We start from the raw sequence: 15,952 nt of genomic DNA, 5'->3' as shown, positions 1-15,952 counted from the left end.
GGGATAAAGTTTCTTCTTTTTTATACTTCCATATCTTTTACTCCATAATATAAAAATGACCAAGATGTTCATGTCATGGCATATATAATCATTTCAAAAACTATATTTTACATTAGATAATCTGAAATATGGTTCTTAATCACATAATCTGAAATATAATTGTTGTTGGTTATTAATTCTGATTTTATTATTATTAATTCTGGTATCAAGAGTCAGTCTGTTATCATAAATTCTACCCAATTATCAGTCTCTATCCTTGATGGAAAAAATTACAATCGGTGGTGTTGTGCAAATGAGAGTTTTGTTTGATTATCATGAGTTACGGGTCGTTGAGGATGGAGTGTCTGCATTAGCTGCTAATGCAACTGAGGCGCAACGAGTAGCGCATCATGATCAAAAGGAGAAGGACAATAAGGCTTTGTATCTCATCCATCAAGGGATGAATGACGAGACGTTTGAGCATATAGAAGGAGCAACAACTGCCAGTGAGGCTTGAACAATTTTGTCAACCAATTATAAAGGTGATGATAAGATCAAAAGGGTGCGTCTTCAAATCCTAAGACGCCAATATGAATTGTTGCAAATGGAAACCACAAAGACTATTGATGTCTATATAAACAAAGTTCTTGCCTTGACAAATCAGATGAAGAGCAATGGTGAAACACATTCGGAGCAGGCAAAAAGGTGGAAAAGATTTTGAGGTCTTTAACTCCCAGATTTGAACATGTTGTTGCCGCAATTGAAGAGGCTAATGACATTTCAAAAATGACAGTAAGGTTATTGTCTGGTTCCCTACGAGCGCATGAGCAACGGATGAATAACAATAAGATTGAAAAACCAACTGAACAGACTTTACAAGCACAAGTCTCTCAATTGGTAGATCCTATCATAAACATGGTACTTATTGTAGTAAAGGTCGTGGTGGCTAGAATCATGCAGACGCTGAGCAAAACAACATTGGTTCCAATCACAATCCAAGTTCAAATAACTTTTGGTGCGGTGAACGTGGACGCGGAGGACGAGGAGGCATTTATAATAAATCAAATGTTGAGTGTTATAATTTCCATAAACGCGACCATTATGCAAATGAGTGTAGATCAAAACGTGATAATAATGCTGTCAATTGTGCTCAAGAAGATAGTAATCACGAACAAGAGGAAGACAGAGTCACTCTTGAAGCACCTGTCGTTCAATCTGAAGCACCTGCAGTTCAACCTGAAGTTTCAACTCCAATTACAACTATGATGGAGCGACCAAGAAGGCAATAACGACAACCTACACCTTCAAGATTGTGAAGTAAATCCTGATGATGAATTTGATGACAATGGAGATTTAGTTCATTTTTCTTTTCTTGCAGATTCAGAACCCGTGAGAATTGCAGATGCCATTCAACACCCCAAATGGAAAGAGGCTATGAATGAAGAATTGATGGCGATTGAAAAAAACAATACATGGCAGCTCACTAATCTTCCAAAAGGACACAAAGCAATGGATGTGAAGTGGGTGTACAAGATTAAAATGAAAGCAAATGGTGAGATTGATAGATACAAGGCAAGGTTGGGGGCAAAGGGATTTGAGCAAAGAGAAGGCTATGATTACGGAGAAATAGTTTCTCCTGTAGCTCAAATGGAAACAGTGAGATTAATCATTGCTTTAGCTGCACAAAGGCATTGCAAAATTCACCAAATGGACGTCAAGTCTGCGTTTCTAGATGGCCCACTTGATGAAGAAGTTTATGTAAAGCAGCCGCCGGGTTTCATACAATCTGGCAAAGAGGAGAAGGTGTACAAACTAACTAAGACTTTATATGGTCTTAAACAGGCACCAAGAGTTTGGAACAAAAGGATTGATTCATTTCTTCATGCCACTGGATTCAAAAAAATGTGCATCAGATCATGGTCTTTATGTAAAGACTAATGATTATGGAGATTTGCTAATTTTATGTCTTTATGTTGATGATGTGATTTTTACAGGAAGTAATCTCAAAATGATTAGTGATTTCAAGCATATCATGATGAAGGAATTTGAGATTTCATTTATGTGAGGAAATTTGCTTATGAGTTTTTAAAGAAGTTTAAGATGAAGGATTCAAACCCAGTTAAGACTCCAATTGAAACTGAAATTATGCTCACGAAGGAAGGTGATGGGCAAACTGTAGATGCAATATACTTTAAGCAGATTGTTGGGAGCGTTCCAAATCACAGGATGTTGGTTATTAATTCTGATTTTATTACCCTTAAACTATTTTACCGATACAAGCCTGTTAATATTCCTATTGTATAGCTTCCCGTAATTGTAATTTTATTATATATATATATATATATATATATATATATGATTGAGTAAATCAAAATGAATAAGATCACTTTTGCAATTTTGTGCAATCACGTTCAATCATTTGCTACAACCTTTGCTTCAATTAGTTTCTACCATTATTGATTATGAAACTAAAAATATAATTTTTAAAATGTTGTTCTATATTACCAAATTCATAAACTACCATTAAATATAATAATTATAAACTTCTGGAATAACAAATGTGAAAAATGTGGGCTTCCTAATGGTAGGTAGAAACCCGGCCCAATCCACTCGGATGAGGCAGGCCCAGTTGGTGGGGAACAGAACGTTATGCGTTTTGAGAAGAGTACAGAAAACAAATTTGAGATATGGAATGGCGCAATGAGCAGTGCTTAAGTTATGAGAGAGTAATGGAGAAAGAAGCAATTGGCAGCGAAGACTGAATCTCCAATCTCCAAGGACAAACAGTAAGAACGTTTTTCCCTCCTTTTTTCCATCCAATTAGGGTTTTCACGTTCTTCCTTCTTCTAGATCCAACACTTGTTAGAAGCTATTTAGAATTTATAACAATGAACAACAACATCAACAATCCAGCAAAAAATGCTGCAACGCCGTCGTTTTTCGCCAACCCGGGTGCACCCACGATCCCCATGAACCACCCATCACCACACCTTCTCTCACAGGCGCAGCCTCAACCACAAGCTGGTGCCTCTCACTTCCATGGCCACTTTCAGCTCTCGCAACCCCAAACACACGTCCTCGCACAGCCACACCCTATTCCTCACCCGCAGGTGCACAACAATTCTAACACCAATGCCAACGTTGCAACCCCTGCGCCTCCCAAGCGTGCAAATCACAAACCCCCTTCACGCCCTCCCGGTTCCTCCAACGCCACTCAGTCCTCTGCCTTCAAGACCATGGAACTTACCCTGGCGCCTCCTCGAAAAAAGAGAAGCTTTCCCGAGAAGCTCATTCCCGACAAGGTGGCCAAGCTTGTGCCTGAGTCTGCTATTTATGCAAAGTTGCTTGAACTTGAGACCCACATAGATTCTGTTTTGGTTAGGAAGAAAATTGATGTGCAGGAGAATGTTAGAAGCCCTCGCTGTGTTAGGAGGACGCTAAGGATTTATGTGTATAATACTTTTTCGAAACAGGTGAAAGTGGAACCTGGGAAGATTGATGTGGAGGAGCTTTCTTGGGTTCTCAGGATAACAGGAAGGATGTTGGAAGATGGTAAGGATCCAGTGGCAGATGGAGTTTTGCCTAAGGAAAATCCAAAATTCTCGGCTTTCTTCAAGAAGATTACCATTTACTTGGATCAGGGTTTCTATCCGGATAACCATGTTGTTGTGTGGGATAGTGCCCGTTCGGCTGCGCAGCGGGATGGTTTTGAGGTGAAGAGGAAAGGAGATAAGGAATTCACTGCGGTTGTTAGAATGTCAATGAATCATTCGCCTGACAAGTTTGTGGTTTCAGCTCAGCTGGCTAGAGTGTTAGGGGTTGAGTTTGACTCGCGCTCTAGGATCATTGCTGCTCTTTGGCATTATGTGAAGGCTAAGAAGCTGCAGAGTCCGAATGATCCTTCTTTCTTCATGTGTGATGCTTCTCTCCAAAGGGTGTTTGGGGAGGAGAAGATGAAATTTTCTGTGGCTTCGCAGAAGATATCACAGCATTTGTCACCTCCGCAGCCTATACACCTGGAGCATAAAATCAAGCTTTCGGGAAATTGTCCAGCCGGAGCTACGTGTTATGATGTGCAGGTTGATGTGCCTCTTCCACTAGAGAAGGATATGTCTTCATTCTTGGCAAGCACTGAGAAGCACAAAGAGATTGATGTTTTTGATAAACTGATCTGTGATTCCATAAAGAAGATCCATGAACATCATAGGAGACGGGCATTCTTTCTCGGCTTTAGTCAGTCCCCTGCAGAGTTTATTAATGCTTTGATAGCTTCTCAGAGCAAGGATCTGAAGCTTGTTGCTGGAGATGTAAGCCATAATGTTGAGAATGAACGACGTTCTGAATTCTACAATCAACCATGGTAAGCATTATCTACTCAACTATTTATTTTTGTTGTTTGTTGAAGATGGTGAAACAACCTTTTAAAACAGGCAGGTTAAGAAAGAAAGTGTGTCTGTCTGGCTCTAGTTTTAGACGGTAACCATTACTAATGCATGGCTCCTGAAAATGAGCAAGTAAGGGTGAATAGATAGGACCTTGATTTGATTTGAAGTACTTTCTAAAGTAGATACTATTTTAAATAAAACTCATTTCATAGGTGCCTTTTCCATTTTATAGTACTATTTTATGTCTTCTACAGAGTTTTGTTTGTGCTATCAAATGAGGCATACACTATGCACTGCAAAGATACTAGATGTTTATGTCTGATTTGAGATAATAAAGGTAGTACCAGTAAGGGATTTAATCTTGATGTAATAGTATATGACTTGAGATTTGGGGTATGTTTAGGTTGGTAAACAATGGAGTGGAGTGAATCGTAACATAATGGGATGGAATGGATTGAAATGAATGGATTAAATATGTCCCTTTATTGTTTGGAGATTTTATAATGGGATTGATTGAGATTACCTTTTATTGTTTACAAAAAGAAAGCAATGAAATAAGCTATAACCTTATAGTTCATACATTACCCCCACTACAAAATCACCTTCAGAGGGTTAATATTTTAGCTGGTCAAAATAGGGATTTTATTTTTTTAAGTTTAGCTCCATCCACTGCACCCCAAATTGAGAGGGAATAAAAACTAGACTGACAATAGAATGGGATGGATACTGGTCTATTTTTAGAATGGGATGGATACCGGTCTATTTTTATTTTTAATAAACAAACAATAAAACAACTTTCTCATCCACTTCATCATCTACCTACCTTGAATCCAATTATATCTTAGGATTCATTTGTCTGTATTTTTCAAGGATTTTTGTTTAATTAGACAAGTTTTTTTTATTAAAAATGAAAAAAGAGTTAATTTAGTGTTTATTCTCAAAAGTTAGAAAAAGTAACTTTGAGGGAAAAAATCTTACAAACACATTTTTTCAAAGTTTATCTAAACGCACAAGTGACGAACCCTGCTGCACCTTTGGGTGATCAGAATGACCAAGCAACATGAAGAGTAAAACTGGAAGATATGTCGAAGATGTCTTGTATCTTTTATTCATTTTTTATGTAATGTCGGCCTTGGAATATATTAGAGAAATTTAAGGAATGATTCTAATTGGTCTGTATTCTTTTATAATTTATTTGCAGGGTTGAGGATGCTGTTGTTCGCTACTTGACCCGGAAAAATGCTCGAAGTGATGCTCCTGGAAACATTTGAGAAATTGTGAAATAGTTTATTTTTTGGGGTAGAGGTGGTTAGTTTTCTGACATCACCGTGAGGGCTTGACCCAACACTGCTAAACGTTCTATTCCATGCTTCATTTATGCTTTGGAGTAGAGTGCTAGCAGAGAATATTGAATCAAGAATTCTGATCCCTAGCTCATTTTGGGAATCCCTCAACCGTAATTGGTTCTCATATGCTCTTCTCGCCCATTCCAGTTTGGTAAAATGAGCCAAGATCAATAAGCTAACAACTAATGTAGCACCAATGTCTTCACAATGGTATATATAATTGAGTGCTATGCTATGGATTAGATATCTCTACCTTTACCTTGTACTTTTTCTTTTCAGGCATGTAGTGCGGAATGAAAGGCTACATTTTACTGTATGTACCTAAATATAGAATTATCAATTTGTTGTCCTCTGGGCATGTAAGTCCATGGCTCTATCTGATAGTTTGAAGTAATCATGGCTTGGAGATGGACGAGTTAACAATGATTTGAATGTTTCATATTACCATGTTAGTTGAGATGTGTGTTGGGATAAATGCTTCTGTAGAATTTTCAATTTGTATAAAGAATGCTTTTTGTTCTCTCGGGGCATGTCCAAGAACAGTGTGAAGTGTAAAATCTGAATGCTCTTTGTGCCTGTATCGTCGTACCCACTGAGAATAAACGGAAGAGTTGCGAATTGGTTTGGTCGATATTTGTGTATGTATGATTAAGGGAATTGTTCAAGAGAGGAGACTATCATTGTATTTTTTATATTATTTAACACAACATAAATATGGACAAAAATAATGCTGTATATGATTATTCTTTTAATCGCAGTTAAATTAATATAAAATGTTCCTAAACTGCCCTTTATTAAAATTGATATATCAAGAATAAAAAGGACCGTGAAACGTAGAATCTGTTTTGAAGATGATGTCACTGAATAAGGTGAAAGTATTTGTTAACAGTTGTTTATATTTTGGTCCATTACTTTTTGAATTTTTCTCCCTAAGTTTGAGTTGAAAGTGTAGACTTCATGATATTTTGTGTAAACCCATCCTTAGTTACGTGGATTTGTCGAGAACTGACTTCTAAATTTGCTTCTATCTTCAACTTCATGGTTACGTCATTTCTTTTCAAGAATCATGATACAAGGTACTAATTTAATTTCATATTCTATTATTTTTAAGATTTTAATGTAACTTTTGCTTTAATGCAGTAGTTTTTTAAGATCCTATTATAATAATACTTTTTTCTGAATTTCTTGAGTAAAAAGTTATTTTTAAGAAGAAATTAATTTTTTATTCTTATAAACTATTATCTTATTTAAGATAAAATTTATTCTTAAATTTTGTGTTATGTCAGTACACTCTAATAGTAATACTGGGAGTTTTATTAGATGAGTCTTAAACTTATAATTCTGGATAAAACTCATGTAATAAATTTATCTTTAAATAGTTATTACATTATATAAAAATGAACAAAATGGTTTCTTGGAGATCCAAATATGAGTTGAATTTCGATCTTATGAAAATGTTTGGCCTTGCCAAAACAACACTAGACATGTTTCTACGTTGAACAAAAAAACACTTGAAGACAATAATTACTATGTTGAAATTTCAACAACGGTAACAAACACTATTACCCCCTTTCTATCATTTAAATATACAATAAATCCACTCTAACATTTGGGATGTGGTTTCCTAAAAAAAATTGATATGCTTAATCCATTTTCTTGTGCATGCGGTCTCTTTGATATATATATATATATATATATATATATATATATATATATATATATATATATATATATATATAACTGAAAATCTATATCTTTATTAAAAGGAATGACAAACTTTATAGAGGCTGTTGGCAACTTGTTTATAAGATATACAACATTGATAAAAAAAATAATCCCAAAATTGTAAGGAATGGGAAACGTGATACAATAAAGTGAGATCCAAATCAATAATGTGTTTATGCTTTCATTCAACAAATCCCATTTTGATCATGCATTGGAAGACATTTTTTATTATCCATAGGAAGACAAATGGGTTTATTATTAACACCATGGTTGGCTAAAAACTAGTAAAAGGTTAATATTCTCCACCCATATTAGATTGAACATTTCTTACTTTGAATTAAGTTGTATTTCAAGCATTGACATTGAAGCTTTGAAAAATAGACAATGTTTTTAGCTTTAGACTTTATAAAAAGATCCAAATGAACCTTGAATAGGCATTTACTAAGGACACGTTATAATTATATCCTCCACAAAAGGTAATGTAAGAAAGTCCCCAAAATTATGTTTAAATAACAATTCTTCATTAAAATTTCTTATATTTTTTTTAAACTTAGCCTTTAATTGACATTTCTTTATAAATTATGTTAATTATTAAAAAATTCAAACTTAAACTTTATTTATATAATTGTTTTTTGTATTATAAAAAAGTACAAGATTTTAAATTTACAATTAACTTTTAAAGAATATTTAAATATTATTATTTAATTTAACATTGAAATAAATAATATACTTTAAATTTGTGACAATAATTACATATAACAATATATTACAAAAAAATTATATTGCATATTATCATATAAATTAATATTGCCAAAAATTATACAAAAAATTATTTTTCTATAAAATTGTCACAAAATTATAAAAAAATATAATGTTTTGTAAAATTAATAATATGATGCAATTTTAAAAAATAGTATTTGAATAATAAGACATCTTTTATATTTTAATTACCATTATAATTAAATTTGTGTTTGAATATTATATAAGAGACGGGAGAGAGAGAAATTTATTTTAACTCGTTAAATTTAATATAATTCTTCTTTTGAGATAAGAGATAAGAAATAGACTAAAATGACAAAATAAGATAAATGTAAAAATAATATTATCTATACAAAAGAGTATAATAGAATAGGATAGTTATCATCTCATAAGATAAATGTCTTGTGTCCATCGAACGGAACTGTGAAATCCTTGTATATGAGAATCTATTTCCAACACTTTTGGCCGCAGCTAAACCCTTTTAAAGGGGTGAATGCGTTGAAAATGTAAAAGCCAAATAGATGTTCGAATTCACTACTTGATGATTGTTCAACAAATCTCAATACAATGGTCACCGTTACATGTCTAAAGAGTTGAAATGCAGAAGAAAAGGATACAACCGCAGATCGTAATTAGAACTTGAAAACCACCACTGATTGACCAATTGTGTAGTTGACCTCTACAAATCATGCCCCAAAAAAACATACTTAATAATGCTGATAGTCACGAAACAGTAGTAGCCCCAAAACGATAATATTTATCTGTAACTGTAATTTGCACTGGGTATATATATTAGTTCCAGATCCTAAGTTACAACTAACACTAACTACTCTTACATTGGATGTTTAATGGACAGGGCATTCCTTCCACCACGCTACGCTTTATCCAGTTGCATCTTTTAGACGAGTAATAAGCTCCTCCTGCAGATTTTATTTCGTCTATTAGGGTAAGGAGAGAAGGTAAGCAAACCTTAACCAATAAATCATGGACAATAATATACCAGTTGACAACTATTACATTGTAACATATGAATAAACAAAAAACTACCAAGCAAATTAGCGAGCGAGATCTTCCAAATGCATGAATGTTAAAACTGTAGGAATAGTGGAATACTTGCCTTCTTTCCCTTGGTTGAAAGACCTTTAGCTTTCAAAAGAGCACGAAGTCTCTCTACAGTCAGGTTGTGGAAGTCCCTAGTGGCGGTTTGACTGTTTGATCCCTCTGTATGATTAAAACCCATAATAATAATAAGACAAAATTGATATATAGTGCAAAAAAGGGTCAAGCCTGCTAAGTCACTTTCAAAATTAGGAGCCATTGCTATGGTTTGAACATATGACCTCAGCTGAAATCCTTTCCTTATTGAGGCAAGTTCAAAATCACAAGGGAACAGCTCATGAGGCAACTCAACTTATTTCTGTCAGTGGAGGATATATTAATGGTGAAAGCATATGCATAGAGAAGAGGATAGGTATAGTCCACCTAGAGCATTGAACCTCCAACACACTCACCACATCAAAGTCACGAAAAATCATGCCATTTAAAGCAAACTATAATAAGTTCATCGGTCTCTAATAGGTTTTAAGTATCGAATGCAACTTATCTTGCCTCTCAGGAGATTACACTAGTTACTTTCGATTATATGAATCAATAAAACAGGAAAACCCCCCTTTAATAAGAAATTCTACAAAAAATACAAGCATCACTAGATGCAAAACATGTATTAAAGGAAAATAATAAAATGCTGTGCATGGAAACACTAATATATATGTATATCTGAAAGGTCAAGTTCAAAGCAGAAATCTGACTTCTATAGTCTTTAAAAACAAGGTTTAGGAACTGAGGTATTTCCCAAGAAAAAAATTTAATTTGAATTTACAAGGATACATACAGCATCAATGACCATACCATGGTTCTGTTTTAAGTTTTTCCTAAACTACTGCTAATTAAATTTCCTTTAGGAACCCAGTATAATACACTATACCAGACATGATTTGGTTCATATCAGTCAAAATACTGTTTGGGATGCAATGTGCACTTTGAGGACATGGAACTTAAAAGTTCTCATAAGATCATATACAGTCATTTTGGCACATGCTCACATTCCTGTGTTCTCTTGCCCCTTTCTATATGACACTAAGAAATACGTACCATATAAAACTCAGTACAAATTACCAAACATTAAGGTGATGTCTATCCATTCCATCTTTACTAAAAACATTAGACAAAATGTTTATCAATGTATTTAAAAAGAGGTTGACGTGCACGTCTGACCATGTATCAGAGAGACATGTCTTCAAAAAGTATCATTTAGACAGAGTAACGTTGTACCTACCTGAGAATTTTGAAGTTGAACTAGTAATATCAAGAAAAAAGTAACATTTTTGTTGCGAGCAAACTCAGTATTGGGTAAGTAATTTATGACAAAAATCTTCAAACATATTTCAGATTTCACCCAATGCTAACACATAATAAATATCATATGAACCCACCTTGTCGGGAATTTATTTGATTATTTGTTTTCTTGGCTGAAGATCTTTCCAAAACCTTTTCAGCGTTCCTGACAAAAAGGTTTGATTAGGTAGTGTTCAATACAAAAAGACCAAGATAAAAATATAGGCACCAAAGAATGAGGGACAGATGCAATAACTTTTTCACAAGTTACCAAGCTGTAAGAGAAAATTATCTCACAAGTTTTTCACCAAAAGAAAGAAAATGCCAAAACAATTGATTGGGAATCTGTACATTAGTCATAATGTACACTTGAAATATAACTCTTCCAACAAAAAGTGGGAATAATACCTCTTTCTTGAACCATCAGATCCATCCTTTGAGCTGGAATCGCCCCTTTGTTTCTTGAGAGTGAGTGATCTAATCAGTATGTTTTGTTGGTTTGTCTTAATATGTTGACCTTCTGCATAACCAAGGGAATCAAAATGTCTATTTTACAATAATTATCTATATATAAAGCTAAAAAGGAAGATAGCTAATATCAATAGGAAGAGTATATACCACATGGCATTATGACCAAGAGGACGGTCAGAACAATTTTCAAACATAAATTTTACAATGTAAAAATTCTCTAAATAAAAATCAAAGATAAGTGGTAATAAATACAATAAACTCAAAACTACATAATGAACTCACATGTTCACTTCATGACAAAGTTGTCAACAATGGACATGCCTCTAATATTAAATTATGCGGAAAAAACAGTATTTGAATCTGGCCGAGTAATATGTCCCATGTGGATGAAAAAAACCGATCCTACAACTGGTAATGACAAGGAAACTTGTGGCTAAGCATACTATAGTTATATAGCTTACAGGTATTATATATAAGGAAGAGGAAGTTTCTACACCGATAAAACATTTTTGTTTGTTCTTCTCTAATGTTACTGCTCGGCAGCAGGCTAACCTACAAAAATTTGAAGCCACAATAATATGCTTTACAAGTTGCAACAAGGTAAAGAATATGACCTGGTGGCGAGGTATCATGATCGCATACATAGGCTCGCATCCCAACCTGCACAATCAAAATATCAAATTCAAACATAATGTCTCTCGTATAACAAATAAACTCGTAAACATATTAAAAGACAATGCTTAAAGCAGGAGGTCTCCTAAGTCCCACCAATTGGAGTGAAAATAATTTCTGTGATAAAAAGAAAAAAATTACCATGACATTTACAACTCAACATAAAGAAACATGTGCATCAATAATGGTAGGGTTACAGATTTACTAGCTAATAGCTATAATATCATGTGACCCTGTTTAGATAAACTTCTCTACAAACACTCATGGATGAAGAGAAAGTAAATCGAGTTTCTCTCACGGACCAAAATCAACTATTGAACTATCTCCTCTAACTTCTCCAAAAACTTATGTGCATAAGTTGCCCCATGAAAAAACAATATTCATTGTCTCCTTCTCATTCTCTTCTCCTGCAAGCTTCTATGAAGAAGTGTATTTAATACATTGCCTACTCACTCAACAAAGAAGCCAGTATAGTGCAAATGCATAATCAACTACGAAAACAAAATCCCTTAAATCATACAATATGAAACTTCTATTCTATTTGCGGTAAACTAGTAATTATCACATTTGATAGGCTAAATATAAAACACACCACAAATTTTAACATCAGCAAGCTTGGATTAAAACCCCATAACAATCCTTCAAAACAAACCTAAGTCCAATCAATCTCCTAGTAATTTTGCCCTACTAAACACCTTGAAATTCAATAAACTAGAGACCGGAAAAAACGGTTAACATAACATAATAAACATGATTCACACAAAAACCTAATAACAAATCCCTTAGTTTCACCAGCGCTTCTACAAAAGCAGGGAGAACGTTCTGGAAGCACACGGATCGAAATCATCGCAGTAAATGTGGGTGAGTCCGAAATCAGAAATCGAGAAAAAAAATGAGAAGGGAAAAAGGGAAATTGAAGTACCGGATTGGACAAAACGATGGTGGAAGAGAAGTGGCCTCGAGAGGGGAGATTGGCGAGGAAGGAGGAAGCCGCGGAAGAAGAAGGATTGGGTGCATCCATTAGCATGAAATGGAAGTGAGGTTTCGCAATCGCAGTGAAAAGTAGAGGACTTGACCTCTCGTATGTTCTTCGCAGTGTCACACTCACACACTAGAAAACTGAAGCGTCGAGACACCAAACACACCGTAACTTTCTCTTCCACTGCGCTATATATATGTAAGAACTAACACAGCCAAGGCCTTGTAATCTTAATCTTAGTAATGTTAATATTTGTTCGTGGACTCTTCACAGAAGGGATACCCTTATGCGCACTTTGCAACACTATTCTGTTCAATGTGAAACATGTATTTTCCTAATAAAATATTTAAACCCGTTTTCTTAATAGTTAAAAAACAAAATAATAAGTATATTATTGATCCAGCAGTGAAAACACATCTGCTTCCACTGATGTTCATATTTTTTATTATATTAAAATATAAAATTTTATTCTTTTTATAAATAATTAATTAAAAATAGAAAAATAATGCAGTTTAAAAAATATATATACCTAATTTTACGAAAATAATATTAAAAAAATATGTAATTATTATTTTAAAAAATATATTTAATTGCTTTTGAAATAGAGAATTTATTTATTTATTAAAAAGAAAAATAATAATGACAAAGAAATTACTAAATAAAGCATCTTTTTATATAATAATATAAGTATACGATATATTATGTATTAAGTAATTTTAGATGATACGTCAATAATACATTTATTATTTCATTAATTTTTTAACATATTTTTTTTAATGTGATATGGGAGACTAAATTTTTATGCTTCCAAAAATTAAAACTATATTAAGATTAAAATACTTTTTAGTGAATTTGTAAAGATTAAACTTATCTTTATATATAAGACTAGTATATTTGTAATTGCTGTTTTGTTGATTATTATTGATTAATCTTATAAGAAATAAAGTGTTGATTATTATTGATTAATCTTATAAGAAATAAAGTGTTGATTATTAATAAAATGGTTTGGTAAATTATAAGTGTTTTAATGTCTATAAAGTATGAATGTCTTAAGTTTCATGTCACCATTAACATTTTCTAAAGATCTTACTCACTCTAAACTATTTGAAGTTTAACCACTATCAATATTAAAGATTCTCACGCACTAAGTTGAATCATGTTAAGGACTTAAGAGAAAGTCTACAAAGTCTTATTCAAAAGTCTTGATTCATTATAATAGGTAGATGAAAATGTAATTTGCCAGTACTCTCAGGACAAGTCATATAATAAGATTAATAGTAAAAAGTATGAAACACTAACTTGGTTGAACATTTGTTTGAGAAAAATATAGCTGAATGATGGTGTCATTTTCTCTTGAGTGAAAATATTATTAAAATCAATGTTGAATTTCAACTTTATTTTTGCATGAGTAAAAAATCTTTCGCTAATAAAACTAGTAAACAAAAATTTACTCTGTTTGAAAATTTGATTAAATAGAAATTTTCATTGGTTCATCACCTAATCACCTATTATGAAGTGTGATATACTATAAAAAAAAAAAATTATAAGAAGAAAATAACTTGAAGAAAAAGTGAAGAGAGATAACAGAAAAAAAAATAAGAAAAAAAATGAAGAGTATATTACATTTTAAATCAACTATTATTGAAAAAAAAATTAAAATCAACGCAATATTATGTAAAAAAAAATATTATATATATATAATACTTAACCCAATTATGCCTAAATATACTTATTTTAACACTGTCATTAAACCTTAGTAATTAATTTGAAGGAGAATGAGCTATGGACTCTATAAGTTAACTCTCAAACAATTGTACCCATTTAAAGACAATACTCCTTTGACATGGATTATATAGGTTGTGATACTTTTATTTTAAACTTTGTTAATACAAGGCTTGTAATAAAGAATACATGTGACATTTTAAAATATTTTGGGATTATTAATTTTACTATATTTTATTAAATTAACAAGAGTAAATATTTTAATCTCTAAATATTATAATAAATACATGACTTTATTTAAAGGTATGTTGGACCCTTAGTCCAATGAATCTAAGTTATCATAGGTATAAGAGTTAACGTCTTAATTAATTAGTCTTTTGTATCGTTTAGTTGTTATGGGATTATATTAACAGAACCTTAAGTTATTGTTTTTAGTTATTGCTTTTTACCTCTATGTGAGACGAAATATAACCCACACATCTTAGCTCTTATCCTCGTCATTAAGTAATTGATATGAAAAATGAATTAAAAAAGAAAACTAGTTCTGTTTAACAGAAATAGTGGGAAAACTTTTGGCATGACAAAGTCAAACATAGTCTTCCAAAGTCAACTACGGAAGTGAGGTAATTAAGAACATCACAGTTACACAGTCTTCCATTACAAAAGTGGTTGAGTGACTCATAGTTAATTGTGTTACACGTGATTAATGTGAGAGAAATCATTGGCTTACACTTGCAAGAAAGGAAATATTAAGAATCTGTTTATAAGGAGTTAGTTAGGGGTTGAGAATTCAATGTGAGATTTATGGGAAGAATATCAAGAGTTTAATAGTTATATAAATTATTAATTTATATGGTAAACTTCTAAGTTAATATTTTTTATAATTGGTATAATCTTTTCTAAGTTAATATTTTACTTTATTTTTTTAATTTTAATCTTAAGAGTGAGTTTTTATCCTTAAAAAGTACAAGTTAACCATAGTATTAGGTAAGGGAACTTAAATATTAAAAAATGTAAATATATAACTTCAAAATTGTAAAAAGGAAAATAAGTTAAAACTTTTGTAATGAATTGTAGATTTCAAAAAATAAATGTTATGAATCATTTAAATGCCGGATTCATCTTCATAATATTTTTCAACATTCAGATCAGTTCAAAATTAATGAATAATAAATATAACAGTTTTATTATAATTAATGATTTTATATTTGTTTGATACAGACGTGGTGGCAGAGAAGCTAGTTCGGCTATAAAGGAATTTACTTTGGGGGTGGGGTTCTGATGGTTGGAAGATCGCTTGGGTCTCCTGGAAAAAAGTTTGTGAGCCTTGTGATTATGGGGGCCTTGGTGTTATTGACCTTAGGAAGTTTAATCTGGCTTTGTTAGGTAAGTGGATTTGGAGGTTGGGTACGGATAAAGGAGGTTTGTGGAAAGAAATCCTTGTTTCTAAATATGGTGGTTGGAAAAATTTGAGAGAGGTGGGTAAAATCAGAAAGGGTTCCCTTTGGTGGAAAGATTTG

The 15,952-nt window shown here is 32.6% G+C and overlaps 2 protein-coding genes across 3 annotated transcripts; one reads left to right on the top strand and one right to left on the bottom strand.

Annotated features, from left to right (window-relative positions):
- The first annotated feature begins 2,641 nt into the window (after positions 1-2,641).
- LOC137807964 (SWI/SNF complex component SNF12 homolog) lies at positions 2,642-6,233 on the top strand. Of its 2 annotated transcripts, XM_068608844.1 has the most exons (3): positions 2,647-2,765; positions 2,830-4,339; positions 5,566-6,233. In XM_068608844.1, exons 2-3 carry the CDS (start codon positions 2,868-2,870, stop codon positions 5,633-5,635), a joined length of 1,542 nt encoding a protein of 513 aa, XP_068464945.1. In that variant the 5' UTR covers positions 2,647-2,765; positions 2,830-2,867; the 3' UTR covers positions 5,636-6,233. The 2 variants fall into 2 exon arrangements, with proteins under 2 accessions (XP_068464944.1, XP_068464945.1); XM_068608843.1 differs by having other exon boundaries at positions 2,642-4,339.
- Positions 6,234-8,716: 2,483 nt separating this feature from the next.
- LOC137807963 (protein LOWER TEMPERATURE 1) lies at positions 8,717-13,029 on the bottom strand. The gene is made up of 7 exons (XM_068608842.1): positions 12,654-13,029; positions 11,674-11,719; positions 10,997-11,108; positions 10,687-10,754; positions 9,312-9,415; positions 9,031-9,114; positions 8,717-8,873 (listed from the first exon to the last, which is right to left on the bottom strand). Exons 1-6 carry the CDS (start codon positions 12,756-12,758, stop codon positions 9,076-9,078), a joined length of 474 nt encoding a protein of 157 aa, XP_068464943.1. The 5' UTR covers positions 12,759-13,029; the 3' UTR covers positions 8,717-8,873; positions 9,031-9,075.
- Between the last annotated feature and the right edge of the window lie 2,923 nt (positions 13,030-15,952).

This window comes from Phaseolus vulgaris, chromosome 3 (assembly GCF_000499845.2).
Source record: "Phaseolus vulgaris cultivar G19833 chromosome 3, P. vulgaris v2.0, whole genome shotgun sequence".
Taxonomy (NCBI): domain Eukaryota; kingdom Viridiplantae; phylum Streptophyta; class Magnoliopsida; order Fabales; family Fabaceae; genus Phaseolus; species Phaseolus vulgaris.
The sequence above is the reverse complement of the archived record's forward strand: the minus strand, read 5'-3'. Positions and strand labels throughout refer to the sequence as shown.

What these genes read in the sequence shown, in the direction of transcription:
- LOC137807964 (XM_068608843.1), top strand. Translation starts at nt 2,868, where the DNA reads ATGAACAACAACATCAACAATCCAGCAAAAAATGCTGCAACGCCGTCG. An exon ending in GAATTCTACAATCAACCATG is followed by an intron (nt 4,340 to 5,565) that starts GTAAGCATTATC and finishes ATTTATTTGCAG; the next exon opens with GGTTGAGGATGCTGTTGTTC.
- LOC137807963 (XM_068608842.1), bottom strand. Translation starts at nt 12,758, where the DNA reads ATGCTAATGGATGCACCCAATCCTTCTTCTTCCGCGGCTTCCTCCTTC. An exon ending in TCATGATACCTCGCCACCAG is followed by an intron (nt 11,109 to 11,673) that starts GTCATATTCTTT and finishes TTGGTTATGCAG; the next exon opens with AAGGTCAACATATTAAGACA. An exon ending in TCAAATAAATTCCCGACAAG is followed by an intron (nt 9,416 to 10,686) that starts GTGGGTTCATAT and finishes TTAATCATACAG; the next exon opens with AGGGATCAAACAGTCAAACC.